General features: G+C 35.3%; 1 protein-coding gene across 7 annotated transcripts in view; it reads left to right on the plus strand.

Annotated features, from left to right (window-relative positions):
• Nucleotides 1-21,626, plus strand: part of ST7 (suppression of tumorigenicity 7) — a 300,665-nt gene that overhangs the window by 181,436 nt on the left and 97,603 nt on the right. For all 7 annotated transcript variants that reach the window (XM_001364496.4, XM_056799579.1, XM_007504185.3 and 4 more), the window contains exons 4-8: nt 4,247-4,301; nt 5,264-5,379; nt 8,357-8,432; nt 14,678-14,832; nt 17,433-17,530. In XM_001364496.4, coding sequence (XP_001364533.1) covers nt 4,247-4,301; nt 5,264-5,379; nt 8,357-8,432; nt 14,678-14,832; nt 17,433-17,530 — 500 coding nt within the window. The remainder of the gene's footprint in view (nt 1-4,246; nt 4,302-5,263; nt 5,380-8,356; nt 8,433-14,677; nt 14,833-17,432; nt 17,531-21,626) is intronic.

Below are 21,626 nucleotides of genomic sequence, written 5' to 3' on the forward strand. Positions count from 1 at the left end.
TTTGTAAAACAGCTTTTAAAACATTGATAATTATAAGCTACCATTAATGAGTAATGTTTTTAAAGGTCCAATTATCTGGTGCAAACCAAGTCGCCCTTATTCATAATGATGTAACGATACACTATAAATGTATTCATTCTATGTAACTGAGGTCATGAATCTGGAGGACGAACCTATAGGTCTTCCAAATCAGTCCTCTCATTTAACAGATGAGAAAACTGAGACCCTGGTTGTTTAAGTGGCTTGTCCAAGATCACACAGGTAGCACAGGAAGAGCTGGGATTTGAACCTGGCCTCACTGACTGCACATACAGAAATTTCCACATTTTATAACATCGACCCTATATTAATATACACTGTACTATGCAGTGCTACACTGTACTATAATTTTTGGAGTTATTTATGTTTTCAACAAATTTATTTTAGATATGTAATAGAATAGAAGATGTTTAGGGAAGTTATCTTTTTTAATTTCATAATTTACCAGCATAACAGTAGGCCTACTTTCTGGTAATAAACTGAACTATTTAGTAACTATCTCAAAGTGCTATTTAGAGAATTGAATGAGATATAATGTCTATGCATTAGCTTTGTAAACCTTAAAGAGTTCTCAATGGGATGCCCCCAAATCTTAGAACAATTCAAAGTTTTTATAACTATTATCCTCATCATTATCATAGTGCCCTTTTGGGAGAAATTTCTTCATTTCCTACTGAACTTTGAAACATATAGTTAGTTTTCTATCAACATTTCAGAAAGAGGTCAGTAATATATCACTTTAACAACAATAATAGCGAAAATTTTTACATTAAGGTTTTCAAACACTTAATTCATTATCTAATTTGATCTTCAAAACAACTCTGTGAAGTCTGTATTACAGTTATTATCATGGTTTTATAGATTAGAAAACTGATGCTCATAGAGTTAAGTGGCTTGAACATGATTCCACACATACTAATGTGCCAGAGGTAGATTTTGGACAGATCTCTCCTGATTTCTTAAGATCCTGGTTTTTCTTAATAATTTTGCTGTCTCATTCTTCCCTCTTCCCATAGCTAGGTTGTTTCACATCTCTCCTCTTCCTTTCCCTGACAAGGCCACCACACTGGTACAATCCCTTATCACCTCCTACCTGGACTATTGAAATAACTTTTTTATTTAATAACTCTGTCTCAAGTTTCCCACTCCAGTCCATTCTCCACTTAGCTATCAAAGTGGTCTTCCTATATTGCTGATATAATCTTATCAGGCCCTCCCTCCTTTCCCCAAATCCAGTGGCTCCTTATTTTCTCCAGGATCAAATAATAAAAGACTCCATTTGGCTGTTAAAGCACATCATAGCCTTGCCCCTTCTGTCTTTCCAGTGTTCTCCCATCTGTTCTACACAAGACCCTCCATCTTCACTGGTTTTCCCCCAATTCTTTCCCATCCCATCTCTGCCTTCTGGCTTCCCTCAAATTCCACCTGAAATCCTCCCTACTGTAAAAATCTTTTCCTGGTCCATCTCAATACTAATATCTTATTGAGATTATCTCCAATTTGCCCTGGATATATCTTGTTTGTACACAGGTTTTTGCATGTTTTTCTCCCATTAGACTTTGACTTCCTTGACTACAAGGACTATCTTTTTTTTTTATCTTTTATTTTATTTTATCTTTTATTTCTATCCTTAGGACTTAGTACAGTGCCCAGTACATAGTAGGCACTTAAATAAATACTTGTTGACTTGTGTGAACTATAAATCTTGTGGAATATGTTTGTAGTCTCGAGGATAATACATTTTTTCATGCTTATGCCTTGGATGTCGATGACACAAGAATGAAAGCTCAATTTATGGAGGTGTCATGTTAGTCTTCTTTTGCCTGTTTCCTCAGGCTAAAAGCCGGAGAAATTTTCCCTTCATAGACATTCAGTTAGGTGGGCATCAGCTAACTCCCTGACTTGCCAGTTATAGGTCACAGTGTATCTGAGGAAGCATGTATTAAAAATAAAAATCAGTTGGCATTCTGTATTTTTGCCAGGCCGATGATGATATGCTCACGTTCTATAATATCATGTAGTTTTCTCAGGGGTCTAGTACGATTCCCCAGTGTGGCTTGGGCTCATGGAATGAAAAAAAAAAATCTTTTTGTATTGGTTCCCTTCCTGAGCAGTTTTCCCTAAGTCTGTCACACAGTGACCTCTGCTGGTATGGGCTGCTCACTGCTTCTTCTTGAAAATATTTGATTAATTATTCACTGCTTCACTGGCCATGTAATTATTCTGCTCACTGGTGCTTTTCTCATTTCTTTGCTGAGCTGATTAGCTGTATTGGGCCTGAGCTGGAGCACTTTTGCCCACCCAAAGAATCTATAATTGTAAATCTGTGTATGAAAAAAGATTGCAAATGTTAGTAACAACAATAATACATTAATAATAACTAGGAAGTCAGCTAGGTGGCTCAGTGGATAGAAGGCTATGCCTAGAGACAGTATGTTCTGGGTTCAAATATGGCCTTAGATACTTTCTAGCTCTGTGACTGGGCAAGTCATTTTGCTTCAGTGGCCAAGCCCTTAACACTGTTCTGTCTTAGAAATGATACTTAGTATTTATTCTAAGAAGAAATTAAGATTTAAAAAAAATAGCAAGTTTTAAAGCTTATAAAGTATTTCCCTTGAAACATACATTCTTATGAGTTAGGTTGTTTAATAATTATTATTATTCCCTCTTTACAAATGAGGAGACTGAGACTCAGAAAGCTCTAGGATGATTTGTGACTTGTAAAAGATTTGCCAACAGACTCATGGGGAATGAGGAAGAGGGACAAAGTTATCAGAAAATAATTAGTGTTCTCAAATTTCCCCACTTATTATTATTATTATTCCTCCTCACTGTCCCTTATAAGATCTGGCCAATCCCTTGGTCTCTTTAGGCTAAAGTGTCTTCATGGTTAAAATAATAGTTTGTACTAGAGGATGTCCCGGATTATCTCCAGGTTTAAAAATGTGGTTTCATGTTTCGATTTGAAGATGAGCCTTTTGTGCATTTTTAAAGCTGGCAAATCATTTCAAATTCACAAACTGTGTAGCTGTTGTCTTAAACTTCCTTTTGTCATTGACTTCCTTTCCCACTCCTAGAATTGTCTGAAACTCATGCTAGGTGAACATCTGCCCTGGTTTTGTAATTGATTTTATTTTTATAAACACTATTATTTTGTTTTGATTTTTGTAATTTAAAACCATAAGAGCTAAAGCTGATTGAACCTGACCCTATTTATCCCTGATCAGTGTAGTTACCTGAGTCATGATGCCTTAATAAAGGATTATTAATTTTCTGTTCACTAAGTTAGTAGCCATAACTGGCCATAGCTAATGTTCCTACTCTTTTTGTCTCATTATGATGTTAATTCCTCTCCTTAAATACAGATGTAGTTATGGAAACAGAGTATTATTAAATCTTATTTCTTCTTGACTTCAGATCTCCAAAACAATAATAATTATGATAATGGTGGTAACTGGCATTTTTATATAGGTTTTAAAGTTTACAAAGCAATACATTATTTTCTTCTTTGAATTACAACACTGTCCAACAGGTACTTTCAAACATCATTGTCCCTGCTTTGCAGATAAAAAAAAATCCGAGGTTCAGAAGTTGTATGATTTCCTCATGGTCATATAGATCATTAGGATCTTTAATATAAAAGGATATCCAGATTTTAAGTTATTTTAAAAAGCTCTTTTTCACATTTACTTATCTTATACTTGTATTACTTGTTAGAATTCATCATATAATTTTCTTAGTTGCTTGAAAGGAAAATCAGCATTTTTTCTACTCCAAACCCAGGAGAATAACAACTTATAAATGGGCTTTGATCTTTACAAACTATTTTCTTTATGATAGGTATGTGAGATAGATAATAAAAGTATTATTTCCAAGTAAAGACTATGAGACTGAGTTAAATGACTTGCCCAAAGCCATGTGGCTAGTTTGTAGTAGAATCAGAACTAAAGAACTATTTCCAGGGGACCTTCGAGGTCATCATTTTATACATGAGAAAGCTGAGGCACACAGACACGGATAGAAAGATAGATAGTTACATCATTAGGTCTTCTGATACTTGTCTAGTGTTTTTTCCCATAAACCAAACTGTCTCCCATGTGAGAGATTGGAAATAAAATCATGGGGTCAAATGAGGTTTTGCTGAATTAATTAATTGTTGTTTTCCCTTCTATTAATTATTTTATATATATATATTTTTTTGCCATAGAATGCAAGGTTTGGCGAAATCCACTAAATCTATTTAGAGGAGCTGAATATAATAGGTAAGTTTTCTAAAATTTGATGAAGTAAAGGCTTCTAGATGGTTCAGTTCTAGAGTTAATATGGCTTCATTGCCCCAAGAATCCTTAAAGCTCCTTGCTGGAGACCCAGCTCTTTGTTTGGGGAACAAATGGATCCTTTGGATGGGTCTTGTGCTAATGGAGGACTCTAGAAGTAGATTTGGGAGGGATCTTTGAAATCATCTTGGCCAATCTCCTCACCTGGAATGTGAGAAAACTGAGACCCAGAAAAGGCAAATAACTAGACCAAGGTTACACGGGTGGCCAAGCAGAAAGTTAAATGTGGGCCCTATGATTGCAAGCTCTGCCTCCCTAAAATGAGACATTGGAAAAAAAAAAAACTCACCATGATGATTGCCTTTTTATTAGCTTTTGGAAACATTGTAGACTGTTCTGTAAACATGTTTAAAACAGACAGAAATTAAAGTGCCTTAATAGAAACTGTAATTTATATGGGCCCGTGATTTCTCTAATGCTTGACATTACAGATATATTATTGAATCAAAATGTTTTGAAGGTTCTCTGACATATAGTAATAATGAGAGATTACAGGAGTTGTTTCTGAATTTAATTTAGTGAAGTAATTGGGCAAATTGAAGAATTTTTATGGCTTTTGAAAAATATTATTCATTATCATTAGTTAGTAAAAAATTTTCTTTAGCACCTTGTCTGTAGTAAGTCATAATTTAGACCAGAACTATAGAAAAAATATCATTTTAATTGATTCTACCATTATGTATCTCTGGAAGGGATATGATTTAAACAACTTAGGCTTAAACTTAAACAAGTTATGAGCTGTATACTTTTGCTATTTGTTAACCCAAAATGTTATAATATATTAGGTGATGTTGGTATTACTACATCAATGTCTATCAGTCATATACAGGGTTTTTGGGGGGTGACAGGGTTCTCTGAAAAGTGTCTGACTGCCTTGTCTTTTATAGGTATACATGGGTAACAGGACGAGAACCTTTGACCTACTATGACATGAATCTTTCAGCACAGGACCATCAGACATTCTTTACATGTGACACAGATCATTTGCGGCCTGCAGATGCAAGTAAGAAATGTGTTTCAGATACATTCTGGGTAGAAATTACAAAACTGAGGAAAAAATCATAGATGGTACTCTATTTTGAGCAAGTCATTTCAAATGTTCAGACATATGAAGATTTACAAAGTTGGGGGACAAAAAATTTTTGTCCTCTTGTTTTATAAGAAAGATTTAACAATAATCAATAAGCACGTATTATTCACCTACTATGTGCCAGAACTGTGATAGGCACCAGGGATACAAATAAGAATGAAACAATCTATTCTTATAAAGAACTCCCATCTTAATGTGGGAGACCACAAATACATATGTATAGAATAAATATAAAGAGAATTGCTATAAATAAATAGAAATTAATATGCAAGGTAGATTAGGAGGAAATATTCTAGCAATGGGGGAAAGTAGCAAAGCAAAGACTTCATGCAAAAGGTGATACTTGAGGAGAGAGAGAGAGAGAGAGAGAGAGAGAGAGAGAAAGAGAGAGAGAGAGAGAGAGAGAGAGAGAGAGAGAGATTGACTGGACAATAGAGAGAGAGTAGCTGGGGAAAGATGTTCGTTGAGGTCAAAAAAAATTGTTTGAGGCCAGCTTGTGAAGGGTTTTTAATGCTAGATGTAGGGGTTTATATTTTATCCCTGTGGTAATTGGAAGCTATTGGAGCTTCATAGTCAGGTGTGGGTTTAAAGAAAATCACTTTGGCAGCAATGTGGAGGATGTAAGGCCAGTGAGGAAGTCATTGCTATAATTTAGGTGAAAAGAGCTGAGATCCTCATCTAAAGTGGTGGCTGGAGGAGAATAAAGAAGGGGTTGGTTGTGAGCAGTATTTTAGAAATAGAATGTTATGGCAACTAATTGGCTTTGTCGGGTGAAGGAAATTTGAGGAATTGAAGATAATGCCAAGACCGTGGACCTGGGAAACTAGAAGAATGGTGGTGCCTTTGACAGAAATTGGGAAGTTTTGAAGAGGTATGAATTTGGGTGGGGAAGGAAAATGTGTTCTGTTTTAGCATTTTAAGTTGAGACATCTCTGGCATATACAATTTTAAGTGGCGAGACTGGGGTTAGATGAGTAAGTCTGGAAGTCATTGGCATAGAAAAGATAACTAAGTTCATGAGAGCTGATAAGGTCAGTACTAAGGGGGAGAAAGTTTTAAAAGAGAAAAGGCCCTAGTATGGAACCTTGGGAAATATCCACAGTGGAGGGATATATTATTGACAGTAAGCCAGAAAAGGAGATTTGAGAATGAGCAGTTAGACAGGTAGGAGAACTATGAGATCAATGAGAGAATCACAGAAGTTCTTTATGAATAATAGCCAAAAGTTGTATCAGTGACCTTCCCTAATGGCTTTAAGTATATTTTCATGTACAAAGATCAGGTTTACAGTTAGTTGTTTTTTTTTTAAATAGCTATTGTGTAATGTAAATTCATATTCTGCCTCTAAGTGATAGAAAGGAAACACTTTGTCTAGTTAGAACTTAAGAACTAGCAAATTTAAATGATAAGAACTCCATCCCTTTTAGTTGATTCATCATTATCAGACAGGTTCTATTGAGCTGCCCACTGGGCATATATGGTAATGGCTACAGAAGGTAACTGTGTGTGCTTTGTTCTGCAAAAGAAACTTTTTGGGGGGGTATAATACCTTTTTAATCTCACTTTTTAAATTAAAAAATGTTATTTAATTAATTGATTTAGAATATTTTCCCATGGTTACATGATTCATGTTGTTCACACCACCCCCCAGCCAATGAGCAATTCCACTGGGTTTTTCACATGTCATTGATCAAGACCTATCTCCATATTATTCATATTTGCACTAGGGTGATCACTTAGAGTCTACAGCCTCAATCATATCCCCATCGGCCCATGTGATCAAGAATTTGGTTTTCTTCTGTGTTTCTACTTTCACAGAAGAAACCATTTTAAGGGGGGGACAATTTACTCCCTCTGCCTAAGAGGAACTGGCATTGTATGTATAGTAGGACCTCGTTTTATGCAAACCAGTAGGTTCCAAGACCCTTTACATAAGTTGAAAATTACACATAATAGCAAACACTTTATTAAGTATTTCTTATACAAACATATCTAGGTACTTTACAATTTTTCTTAGACTTATCAGAACTACCAGCATCACTATTCTTGTACTTTGGGGCCACTATGAGCATTTAATGAAACAATGAGAAGCACTACTCTGACACAGGAGATAAATGTTTACTTGGGCAAACTCAGAACAAAGACTGCTAGAGGAGTAAATGTTTGATGTAAGTCATTGTAATGGCTCACACTAATCACTCTTCTCAGAATGAGAATGAGAATGATTGGATGAAGTGCTGTAAGACTTTATGCTTCTCTGGAAAATGGGGTAGATTTAGGGTGTAATTAAATTATTTTATGTATTTTGTGCCTTTATTTTTTTTCGATTGCTAATCACATACATCTGAATTTGCATGTGTTAAATTCATGTAAAATGAGGTCCTCCTATATACATATGTGTATATGTAAAACAAAAAAATTACGTTTTCTGCCTCCATGTTAACTCAAAAGATCTTATAGAATAGCATCAGGGTGTGTAGCAAGTATTGTCAATAGAAAAGTGGCAAATATAAATTATTTTATTGACTAATTGGAAGGGAGGATATTGCTATTTCAATCTTATGAGGCCATATAAGATAAAATATGTTTTTATTCTGGCATGTAAATTCATTTACCTGGGATCTCTTAATTCTTTCCCTATTTTCTTGAATCTTCAAATATAAGATCTATAGACATATCAGTAAACAAAAGCTTAATGTCATCTGAGTATAAAAGAGAATAGCAAATTCGATTGATTGTGTATCTTTTGGGAGATTGGCTGATTTCTCTCAGTATGTAAAGTATTCCTTAATTCAAGCAGTTAATTAGATGTTGTTGCATGCTTGATTTCTTTTGATGCTGCTCTAATGATTGACGTGTTTTTGTTTTTGTTTTTTTTTTAATTTAATAGTCATGCAGAAAGCCTGGAGAGAAAGGAACCCCCAAGCTAGGATTTCTGCAGCACATGAAGCCTTAGAGTTAAATGAGTAAGTGAGAAGATTATTATGCCTCTTCTTAATCTCCATGATGAAAATTCCATCCTTGGGTGGAATGCAGAGTTTCCACTGATTTCAGACTATAATAGATTTTAGTTTGGACTAGATAATTATATGGAGGGAAATGAATTTTTAACCAAAAAAAATTGTCACAAACACACAGAGATGGCAGGTAGTAGATTTTTAGACCTAATTGAAATGCATGATGCCATGAAAAATATATTTTGAGTATAATCACTTGCATTTTAAACAGGAGAAACTGAAACTGATTCAGAACTCTCTCCAGTATTCTACTTTTTAGACATTATTACCGCAACTGGAAGAAACATACCTCGGATATAGATAATGAAATAATATTAATATATATTAGTTAGCATTCATATATATTATAATTCAAAGTTATAGAAAAATAAGTGTTGCCTTGACAGTGCTCTTAAACATTGGAACCAGGTACTGAGGGAGGCTGTGCAGTCTCTTGTAAGTGGGCAAACAAAGTCTTAAACTTTTTTTTAAAAATCCTCATACAGACCCAGAAAAGTTTAAATCCAATATTACATGAAATGAGAGGAATTCATATTAAATTCAGCAAAAAATATCTGACATTTAACAGTGTTTTATGGTTTAGAGTTAGACAAATCAGATATCTGTTTTACTGATAAGACTGAAGTTAAACGATTGGCTTGATGTATTATAACCAGTATTGGCAATAGTCTTCTGAGTCTAAATCTGAAACCAGGCCCATTATGCCACATCATTCCCCAAAGGCTCCCCTGTTCTCCTCATAAGTACAGAAGAAGTACAAACTGCCATGTGAAATTTAACCAATGAAGAAATGGTTTCACAGAGAAGCAACATTTGACTTGGATTTTAAAGGATGTGTTAATTGACTATTTTCACAAATTGCCTTCTCTAAGCAATCTTGGAAAACAAGTAGAGAAGCCCAACCCTCCTGTAAGCGATTGATTCATCCTTGTCCCTCAATGCCAATTTCAAGGACTATTTATTAGAAACAAAATTAATTAGGAAATTTGGCTTTTATTTCATATTTACTTTCTCCCCTGTGGCCTGACCAAGATGTTGATAAACAAGAACTGGCTACAAGCTAGGCGATGGATAAGATGGAAAGGTAAATTGTGTCCTCTGACCTAGGATAAATATTATTATTCATTATTTCTCTTTTACATTTTATTTTCCAAAACTCTCTTGACATAATTAGAAAAGTATCCATTTTCCCACCAAAGCTTCTTTTGAGAATTAAATACTTATTTCTTTCTTACCAAGATTAAGTGGGAAAACATTATTAAAAGGATTTGAGTCTTAACTCTAGGAGTTGAGTACTAAACCTGGAAAGGAGTCTGCACTATTAAAAACTGAAAATCCAAGATATTGTTATCATTTTTTCTCTTTTTTTTTAAACCTTACCGTCTGTCTTGGAATCAATACTGTGTATGGGTTCTAAGGCAGAAGAGTGGTAAGGGCTAGACAATGAATGAGGGTTAAGTGACTTGCCCAGGATCACACAGCTGGGAAAGGTGTGAGGCCAGATTTGAACCTAGGATCTCCCATCTCTAGGCCTGGCTCTCAATCCACTGAACTACCCAGCTGCCCCCTGTTATCATTATTTCTAAAAAAACAAAAAAAAAACAGTGGCAATTACAAAATTCCAGAATATCCCTTTCTATGACATTCCTGACCAGCGGCCATCCAGTCTTCACATGAAATTCTCTAGTGAGGAAAGCAACAATGATCATCATGGTGAAATCTCATTACACTGAGCCTCAATCTTCCTCCATCACTTCCCCCCATTTTCCCAGGTCTGTCTTCTGGGGTTAAGGAGGACAAATCTAATCCCTCTTCCAGGGGACAACTCTTCAGATACTTGAAGATAACAAGGCCTCTTATCTATAGACATCTCCATTTCCTTCATCTAATTCTTGTCTGACATGATTTCAAGATCTTTTGCTATCCTGATTTCTTTCTAGTGTATCAGTGTTTTTCTCTAAAACAAAGTGCCTAGAACTAAACACACTACAACTCTAGATGTAGCCTGGCCAGAATATGGCAGTCCTTCCTAGTCCTAAACATAATGTTTTTCTTAATACAACCTAGATTGTGTTGGCTTTTTTTGGCTGCAGTATCCCACTTTGGACATATTGAGTTTGTAGTAATCAGTCACCCATTCCAGGAACCCAGGAAGGTGACCCTGAGGCAGGTAAAATTTAGAATTAACTTATAATGCAGTTGTAAAAGTGGTACGCCCCCCCCCCCCTCCCATGCTAAAGCTATGTTTCTCAACCTTCTTTATTGCTGCTGAAGCTCCTGCCAGCTAGGAAAGAGCATCTGGGGAAACTGAGAAAGGGAGAATAAGAGGAATGGATTAGAACATGAAATAGCAAACAAAACAAGAAATACTTCTTGGCTGTAGCTGTGAGAGCATGGACATACTCCAATGTTATCTGGCCTCTTCTTTTTCCTCAGCAACCCAGCAAGGACCCAGAGACTTGCTAAAATCTTTGTTGGCCCCTGAATGTGGTATTGGACTTGGAGTCAGGAGGACCTGAGTTCAAATCCCATCCCAGATACTAGCTATGTGATTCTGAGAAAGGCACTTAAGTGTTTTGTGTCTCTGTTTCCTCACTTGTAAAATGAGAGGGTTAGTCTCAGTGACCCAGTGCTTGGCACATAATAGATGACTGATAAATATTGATTGACTCTAAGACATCTTCTATCTCTAGACTTATAATCCTGTAATTTTTGGTCTCCCTTCAAGTTGACATCAATTCATAATGACTTCTCCTTTGACCCAGTCATTCAACTAATTTTAATTCTATTTGACTGAATTATTTTATAGCTAATGTCTTTTCCACAGTATCTATATAACATGAAATACTTTGTCAGATGCTTGAATGTATCTAGTCAAAGTCTATCTACACCATTACCTTAATATATCCATCTAGTGTCCCTTATTTTGGAAAAATGAAGTTAGTCTGATAATAGACTATGAGTTTCTTGAGGGCCAGGGCAATTTTGTTTTCGTCAGTGTATCTCCATCACCTAGGATAGTACCTGCTACATATTAGATTCTTAAGAAATGTCTGTTGAATGACTGACTTATTCTTGATGAAACCATAGAAACATTTTGATTGCTGCTCCCTTCCCTGGATACCTAGGTGTTTAATACCTCTTCATTAAAAAGCATTTTTAAAAATTAACTTTGAATTAACATTGAATTAACTCCTTGGCCAAAAAGCTTCAAACTCTTCTTCTTTCTGAAAATTAGGAAATTTGCCCCTTTTCTAGGACCATGACAACTCTCCTTTCCTCTGTGGGCTTCCTAATACCACTGACAGTGACTTAGGCACCATACCTGCCAATTTTTTCAGTATTCTGTGGTGTAGTTCTCTGGACCTGATGACTTCAACTTAAAAGGGCAGTTATGTACTACTTACCTTGATTTTTTAATCTTGGCCACTTTGGTTCTATCTTTTCCAGTCATTTTCAGTTTATTCTTCCAGGCAGGAAAAAAAAAGAAAAAGAAAAATGTGAATTGAATAGGATCCTAGATTTGGAGCTGGAAAGGATCTCTGGGTTCATTTAGTACAACCTTCTCGTTTTACAGATGAAGAAACTGAGGGTCAGAGAAATTAAAGTGATTAGGCCATAGAACTAGTACAAGTGAATTCAGATTCAAGATTTAAATCTATGCCTTCTGGTTCCAAATAAGGGCCATAAGGATCTCTCCCTTCTCCTTATCATCCATTATTTACATTGTCTAGCCCAAATGGCAGTTATTTACCTTTTTTCCTCATTCCTCCCTAATAGGTAAAAATATTGTTTTTCCTCAAAATTCCTTGTCAGCTTTAACTCATTTTTAGCTTTAGCATTCTTGACAATTATGTATATAGAAAGGCAGTGCGGTATAGTGGTTGTAGCATTGGATTTCTAGTCTGGAAGATGTGAGTTCAGATCCTAATTCACAACCTCTCTGAAGTATCTTTATATAACTGTAGTAATGCCTAGAGTACCTACTGTGATGTTTATTATGGGACAGAAGTGAGATGTAATGCACTTTGTGAACTTGAAAGCATTTTATAAATGTCAGTTGTTGTTGGCATTTTATTATTTTATAAAATGATCCCTTAATGTTTTCAAGAGAAAATTTAAAGATTTGTGTGTTTTCAAGTGTTTTTTACAAGATTGCATAATCACTAGAACAGATTTCCCTAATCTCTATATAATCTGATACACTCTTCTCAACTTTGTCTTCTTGAGTACCATTTTAATTTGCAGCATAACAGAGTCTGACATGTACAATAGGATTCCTCTGTCCCTGAGTATAACAGAAAATCATTTTAGAAATTCTAATAGGTATATTCCATTTTTGTTTCAGGTTCAACCTTAGATACCCTTAGGATGACGAGTCTCAATTGGGACCCGCTCCAAGCTTTCTTTTGTTGGGTGTCCATTTATTTCCATATGGCTCCACTCACCATCCTTGTCACTTGCCAAAACAAAACATTGCTTCTTATTTATCAGTCCCTATATATTTAGTATTCTCCATTAGAATATATGAAGTACTTGAGGGCATAGGGACTGTCTCTGATTTTATGTTAGTGTCCACAGCACTGCCATTTACTTGATATATAGTGCTTCTTAATTCTTTCCTTCCTCCTTTCTTCTTCTTCCTTTATTTTTCCTTCTTCTTTCTCTCTTCCTCTCTGTTTTGTGAGGTTACAATATAACAGATTTAGATTTTGAAAGGGCCTTGTAGGTTATCTAGTCCTGCCCCCTTGTTTTACAGATTAAGGTCCAAAGAGGTTAAATGACTTGTTCTGGGATATGGAGGTAAGTGGCAGATGAGATTCAGACTCAAATCTTCTGATTCCAAATCTACCACTTTTCCCCCTGTACCAGCCTCCCTCTGCTCCTCATCTTCCACCATCTTTTCCATAACAATCTGTCATCTTCACCAATGTTACCTGTGCCATTTGTCTCTCCTCGGCAAGAGCATGTGTTTAGAAGGTGATGTCTATTCCATGGGTGACTGGTGTCATGGGTGGAGAGATGGCATTATGGAGGACAGAGGCTGTTGGATTTGGAGACAGGAAGATCAGAGTTTGAAGACTGCCTCAGAGCCTTTTTAGCTGTGTGGCCCTGGACACTTCTAACTCTAAATCTATGATCCTTTTATAAACTTTTGCAGGAAACAATGATCATTTACATGAATACCTTTTTCATTTTTATATTTTTCAGCATTGAATGCTTATTTGAAGTTGATTTAGTGAGACTCAACTGAATCTCATCATCCCAAGAGCATTGAAATGAATAGAACAACAAATAAACAAAATGTTACATTTGTTAGCATTTCTGCAATGATTTATTTTTCTTGGCCAGTGGACAAAAACCTCTCATTTTGACCTACAGTTAGACTTATATTAATAAAGAGTCTAAAAATTGTGGGATTCTTAATACTATTCTTTCTTTTCCCTCCTTCTGTCATTCTGTCATCATTGCTATGAAAAGTAGTTTGACTAAGGCCCATTTTTCTTCTTTTTGTGGGAGAATAAGGGATTTTGGTGTTCATGAATTGTTATAGCCAAAGAATTCTCGACTTTGTGGCAAACCTACTGGTTAGGAACATCTCCATAATTAATTATATCAATTTTCAAATGAGATAGTATTTGAAAAATATTTAACACAGTGCCTGGCACATAGTAGGCATTTAATAAATGTTTGTTCCCTCTCATCCTATGCTCCCTCCACAGATCATAGACTTGTATCTTCCAAAGCTTATGTTACAGTGGCATAGGTTCCAAGAAACCAGGGTCTTCTCCATTCCATATATACTAGAGAGGGGAATTGATGAGAAAGGATTGGGGAAATCAAAAGATGATTAGGCATCAAAGAAAAAGTTCATGGGGGAGGAATGAATTCTTACTTCACTTAAAGAATACTACAGGTTAAAAAGAGTTGGCAAATAAACAAATGAAAGCACTTTTTGCCCTAGTGTACTGGACTGACCCATGTCTTTTGATTTAAGTTTAAAGCTGAGATGCAAGTGTTTCTTTCCTCTTTAAAAAAATAATTACTTTGTAGAGACAAACACTGTTGAAAATGAGAGAGATGACCTCTCTCACCACGATTCTGTTTATCCTTGACTTCCTGCCTGCCCGTTTTCCCTAAGTGTTTCCTTAGATTTATTGTTTATTATTGCTTTTTGCTTATCTTATTGACAGGTGTGCCACAGCATATATCCTCCTGGCTGAGGAGGAAGCCACGACCATCGTGGAGGCCGAGAAACTCTTCAAACAGGCTCTGAAAGCAGGAGAGGGCTGTTACAGACGTTCCCAACAGTTACAGCATCATGGAGCTCAGTATGAAGCCCAACACAGTAAGACTTCTTCAGGGTTAACTCTGTGGACATTTTGATTAATAAAGGACAAAAATGAGATCCCTTTAGGTATTTACATCATCATAGGAGGATGATACACATACAGAAATAACTATATTATAAGTCGATAATGCATTAAAGTCATAGGACTGGTTCAGCAGAGAGGGGACATAAAACAGTACAGGAAAGGAGAGAGCCCTTCTCTTTGAGTGAGTGAATCAGGGAAGGATTCATGAAGGAGTTGGCACCTAAGCATTTCTTAAAAGTAATGCTACTAGTAACTTTCTATTCATTTTAAACAGATCTTGAAGTGAATTTCTAGTACATAAGGAGTCAGATAAACTTGTAGCTTAATTCTTCTTTTTAGTATTTCTTTACTGCTTATAGACACACTAATACATGTGGATATTAGTAGTGCAGAAACTTATCTATAACTTTACTGCATATTTCTCTTTGATAAAATGTCTTTTTGTACCAAAGCATAAATTAAAGTTGTTTTCAACAGCCAAACTGGCAATGGAAGACTCAGATAATCATAAAATATTAGTGTTTGAAAGTAGCTTAGAACTCATCTACATTAACTCCCACATTTTACAGATGAAGTAACTGAGGCCCAGGGAGGTTAATGTTTAGCCTTGTAGCTCATAATTCTAGGATAGTATAATTATTAAATGGGACCACCTGAAAAAATTAACTATTATTGATTATTTAAGCACTTAACACTTATTAAAAGATGACTAAAACTTCTCTTAAGAATAGAAAACTAAATGTTTATGTATTTCTTGTTGGTTATAAGAGTCTTTATTTTACTTTTTAAGTGAAACATTATATTGCTGTCTTTAAAGAATATGTCAAATTAATGTCTTTTTTTTTTTGCTTTCATTTACGTCAACTGATGTTCTGGTCTTCTAATCCTGTGCTCATTTATCTTAGGCTTATAGTACTGAGGCATGATATAGAAACTCGGGAATTAGGTCACTTTTGGCATCCTCAGTACTCATTAGTTGAATTTTGAAGTTAGCCACCCTTCTAGGAAATGGTGCTATTGCCCATCAACAGGTCATTTTTAGAACAGAGTGGGCCTTTTCTTCAGTATTCTCCCAGCTATAAATTTGTAGAGTAAGAGATGAGACTTGGTATTTTCTTCTCCTAGTTGAGAGTGTCAGATTAAGCATTAGTGTTGATTTTGGTTTTATATGACACCTCACATTGCATTAGTCTTTACTATTCATGCACCAGAGTGATCTTTGGCACAAAGTTCACATATGCAGGGGTACACACACATAACTCATTACATGTAGATTTAATTTACAATGAGCAAACAAGCTTAAGCAATTCTCTAATCACCACCTGTTTTTATGCCCTGATTTGGAAAACAGGAACATTAGGCATAACACAATGAATTTTGAAAACATACATAGTTAATGAGTGTTTTATGAACTATTGGGTATTAATGCATAAAATTACATAATCTCAACTACAGCTGAAGAAATTTTCTCTTTCCTCTTGTTTCTTTTCTCCTCCAAATTCAGTCCTTTCAACCTGTTGCTAAAATCTATCCAAAAAGTATAATCACATCTTTAAAATAATTTGTAGGTACTTGGAAAGTTTTCAGCACACATCTTGTTCTCATTGTTTAAGACTTGAAATGTTAGGACTTTGGTCTTAAACTCTTTTAATGGCTATGTATTATACATGTACTTAATCTACAACAGGTGTGTCATATTTTTCTAAAATATGGTAATTTTATAGAGGATTAAGTGCATGCATGTTCTCAGTGGTCTGAAAACATATTTAAAAAGACATGGAATTAAATAAAAGATTAAGATAACAAGTCAGTAATGCATTTTCTAAGAGTCATATCGGTGACTATTGTTATAACTATTTAGCTTGTCAATGCTTTCTCTAACACAAGGATATTTTTGCATTCCATTGCATATTCTATTGTCATATCTGGAATGTGTTATGCTGCCATCTAGAATAGACTGCTTTGGGGACCTGGAGATGATTATGATGTCACTGGTGCTAGGGCAAGAATAATATAAAACAGAAGTTCAAGATGTGGCTTCTCCAGACTTAATGTCAAAGAGGGAAAAATGTTGTTCATCAGGATGCAACCTGAGATTCACCTCTTTGCATCTTTAGAAAAAAAACATGCACACTCAAGGAGTGTAATTCTTGGCTCATAAGTTTTCATGCAAGATAGGTTTATTCATATTCTTAGGCACTATCTAACAGATGAATGTCTTTACTAAATGTTTACAAAGAACTAGATCATTAATCTGACATTAATTTGTATGCTCAGCATCTTTACTTAATAGCATTGTTTAGGTCATGAGGCACTTGATGATCTGACCTTTCAAAATCTTAGTGCTTTGTGGTATATTCACTCTGCTATTAATGGGTTCAGGTTGTGGATCACCCACAGTAGGGTTCTGGCTCTTGGCAATAGCAAAAGTGCTGAAGGAGAGCAATAAATCTTCACTTGTGTTTTTGCTCTGTGGGGATAGTAAATGGACTTCTTTGTATTATTCTTTTTTCCCCTTTGCTCAGCAGAACACTCGTGGTTTCATAATTCTCATTCTTCTTTCCCTCTCTAGGACGAGATACCAATGTCTTGGTCTACATTAAAAGGAGGCTAGCAATGTGTGCACGAAAGCTCGGGAGGACCAGGGAGGCTGTGAAAATGATGAGAGATGTGAGTGTGAATTTGTACTTATGGGCTTGTGGTAAGATATCTAATGGGAAGATCTAGTTGAATATGTTAGAAACTACTGTTAAAAGTCATTACAAATGAAAACACAATGGATAGGATATCTTTTAAAGCTAACAGAAGAAACCAGTTCTAGGAGCAGCTATGCAAGTTAAATCATGTTGATTTAGGCTTGTTCTCCTTGTGCTTTTACATTTGTGATAGTAATTTGACCAACCTATATTCAGATACACGTAATAATATCCTCCATTATAACACAATTTTGCTGAAATTATTTTGTATATTTTTAATATCAGGAGTTTTTTTGGATATTAATTTGCAGAAAGAGGCTAAAGACAATTTAAGAAACCAAAAAGAGAATCTAGAATTATTTTAATTTTGGGGAAAGGGGGAGCTATTGAATATTTTAAGTAAGTTCAATAAGAAACTTTAGCTTTATGTTAAAGATAAAGGATAGATATAATAATGAAAGTAGCTAGATCTTCCTTTGTGACTAGCCCATGATTAAAACTTCTTCCTGATATAAATTTAAATTGATAGCATAAAGTAGTTTTCTTTATTTTAAGAACTTTTAAAAATCATTCCTTTTTTTCTTGCACACAGACCTAGCGAGGTAAATTGACTTAAAGTCATACAGACAATTACTGGAGAGCCTGGGATATCAGAACCTATGCCTCCTACCTCTGATTCCTAGGATAGATTTTTGTGTCCATCATTACAATGCAGTATTTTTTTCTGTACTTTTTCTAGTCATTTCTCAAGAATAACTTGGGACTGAAATTGTACAGTTGCACTCCTGCCAAGAAGGAAAGCTTGATATGCATGTGTCCAACTAAACAACTCATCCTTTCCAAACCTATGAAAGGTTTCCATCAAGAGTTTTATTTATCAAATCTGGCCTCAGATACTTCCCAGCTGTGTGACCCTGGACAAGTCATTTGACCCCCATTGTCTAGCCCTTACCACTCTTCTGCCTTGGAACCAATACACAGTATTGATTCTAAGACAGGAGGTACGGGTTTAAAAAAAGTTTTATTATTTATGTGGTATGGTGCTAAATAGTATGAAGAGATAATAATTCAAGGCAAAGGAACCTAAGGAAACTGAAGCAGAGGTTAAATGATTTGCCCACAGTCACACAGCTGCTGAATGAGGCTGAATTTGAACTTGGTTCTTCTGACTCTATGCCCAACATTGTATGTAGTCTGCCCTCAGCTGCCTTGGATTTCTCTTTTATTAAGATTTATTCAAAGAGGTAGGACCCTAATCTGAGAGTGCCTCAGCCTGATCTGCAGCTTGCATGGCCAAGGGCAGAAGTTTTAAACATCCTTTCATCCAGTTCTACTATTTTACCATCATTTTCCCTAGTTCTAATAGTGATTTCCCAAAGGTGGCCACCTTACCAATAGATAGAGAGTGTGTAAAATGGAGGCAAATTCAATAAGCACCCATTGGTATCTCATATATCAAGTAGAGAGAACCCTGGATTCTAAGGTTAAACCAGCCCGCTAGAAGTCCTGCCCATCTGGAAGGGCTTTAAGGACAAGCTTATTTAGCAATGAACTTTCTATCTGTCGTCCCAGGGCTAGGCTGCCTTCGTTAAGGTATGCTCATGACTGCAATGTCACCTCCAGTTGATGAGCTTTCCGTTCAGAGTTTCTAGCCATGCAACTCAGAGAGGGTCTAGTCATGTAGGATCTGGGACTGAGTAACCACCATGATGAAATCAATGATTGTTAAGAGATACTGTATGAAAAAGTACCATAGGGGATATGGGAGTGAGACACAGTCTTGACCTTTAAGGTGTGTAAACTCTGATATGGGATAATAGATAAGGCAAATACAGTCATGATTATGATATTTTTAAAAATAATATTTTATAATATTTAAAATAAAATTTTATTTGAATGCTTTTATAATATTTAATACATTTTAAGAATAGTAGAAAGATGAACAGAAAGTGATTCTTTCAAGTGAGAGGAAAATCACATCTAGTTGTATGAATCAAGAAGGATAATAAGAAAGAAATAGGATTTGAGTTAGATTTGAAAAATTGGGAAGGGTTTCAATAGGAAGAACATGGAATTCTGGAATATCATAGTCAAAGGAGGTTAAGTAGGAAAAGAGTATTGATTTAGGGACATTTACTGTTTAGTTTGGCTAGAAAAAAGATAGCAGTGAGAGGTAAAATTGGAAGAATAAGTCTGGATTCTATTGTAGAAAACTTGAAATGCCAGGACGACTGAAATTTATTTTAGAGGCAGTAGGGAGCAGCAGATGGTTTTTGAGCAGGGGAATGAAAACGTTAAGCTCTTCTTCAAAGTTTAGCTTGTCAGAACTCTACAAGACACATAAAAGGGGAAGAAATTGGAGACAGGAAACAAGGCTACTGAAAAAGATTGATTAAGTGGGTATTTAACTGACCTCTGGAGTAATAGAATAAAAAGGAAAGGGACAGATATAGAAAGATATTGCAGAGACAGAATTTGTGGGACTTGGCAATGAACTGGTTGTGGGTGACAAAAGAATGGGAGAATTGAAGGACGACTCTAAGTTTAGTGACCTGCCACCTCTTTCTCCCAGGAGAAGCTGAGGGTGTAATTAATTATCTTACTTCATAGATTTGCAAGCCAGCAAACTTCCTCCATTTGGCCCATAAATCAGTAAGGATCTATTACTGGCTATTTGTGTTATAACATCATCTAAATAGCATAACAGGTTTGATGGCTATTTGTGAAGAGATGGAGGGATGACATGGCATTGTGTCTTATTTAAGAAATATAATTTTAAAATTAAATCCTTTTCAGTTTAGAAACTTCAAATTTAAAAAAAAAAATTAATAACCCTATTTATAGAACATTTAGAACTGGAAAGGGACCTAGTAATCATCTAGTTCAACATCTGTATTTTGCAGGTATGGAAACTGAATTGCCTGACTTTAAATAACTAGTTAATAGGAGGGCTAGGAGACTAGAATCAAAATTTCTAGATTGATAGATCAGGAAAATGCTATAAATATAGAAGACCTAAACATCCATCCATCTATCCATCCATCCATTTATTCATTCTGGTGATGTAGAGTTTGTAAGCAAGATCATTCATCTATTCCTTTTTCACCCCCCCACCCCAATACTAATTCAGTGGCTAGATGAACTCTTTACACAAGGAAGTTGTAACATGAATCTAGAAGTCTCTTTTTCTCCTCCTTTTTGCCCCCTCTCCTACAACTTATTTTAACTTCAAGCCTATAACTAAAGAAAACACTCTAACAAAACACTAAAATTTGAACTTTCCACTCCTGGAATTCTTCCTTTAAGTTCTTTATGCCAATTGCATTTGCTTTTTAAATATATATGTTTATTTGTCATTTTGATTAATAAATTTATTTTTGCAATTATCCTTCATTCCTCAAATTGAACAATTAAAAACAAAAGATAAACTCTTATAACAAATATGCATCATCTAGCAAAATGAATCCTGATAGAGTTGTGTCTTATTCTGCATTTAAAATCCATCACCTCTCTAGCAGAAGTTTGGTGTCATGTTTCATTTTCAACATGCTAGACTCCTGATCTATATATCATTCAATGATCAGAACTCTAAAGACTTTTCAAAGTGATTTTTCTTAATACTGTTATCATTTTATAATTTTTCTCAGCTTTGTTGATTTCTCTACTTCATAGAGGTTTTCAAAATTTCCTCTGAAATTCCATTTAATAATTTCTTATGGCACAATAATTTTTAAACAAATACATATGCTATCATTGTTTACCCTTCCCCAAGAATTGGGCACTCCCCCAATTTCCAATTCTTTGTTACTAGGAGGAAAGCACCTATAAATGTTGTTTATACAAATGAATCCTTTTCTTAAAAAAATCTCTTTGGAATATAGTAATAGTATTAATGAGTAAAAAAGATATAAGGTGATTTAAGGATTTGGGGTTATAGTTCCAAGATGCTTTCCAGAATGGCTGGATCAATTCCTAGCTCTATGTATAGTAGCTAGTGTATTACTTTTCTTGTGGCTTTTCCAGAAATTTCATTTTTCCTTTTTGTAATCTTTTAAAATGTAATGGGTGTA

The sequence above is a fragment of the Monodelphis domestica genome, chromosome 5 (genome assembly GCF_027887165.1).
Source record: "Monodelphis domestica isolate mMonDom1 chromosome 5, mMonDom1.pri, whole genome shotgun sequence".
NCBI classification, from domain to species: domain Eukaryota; kingdom Metazoa; phylum Chordata; class Mammalia; order Didelphimorphia; family Didelphidae; genus Monodelphis; species Monodelphis domestica.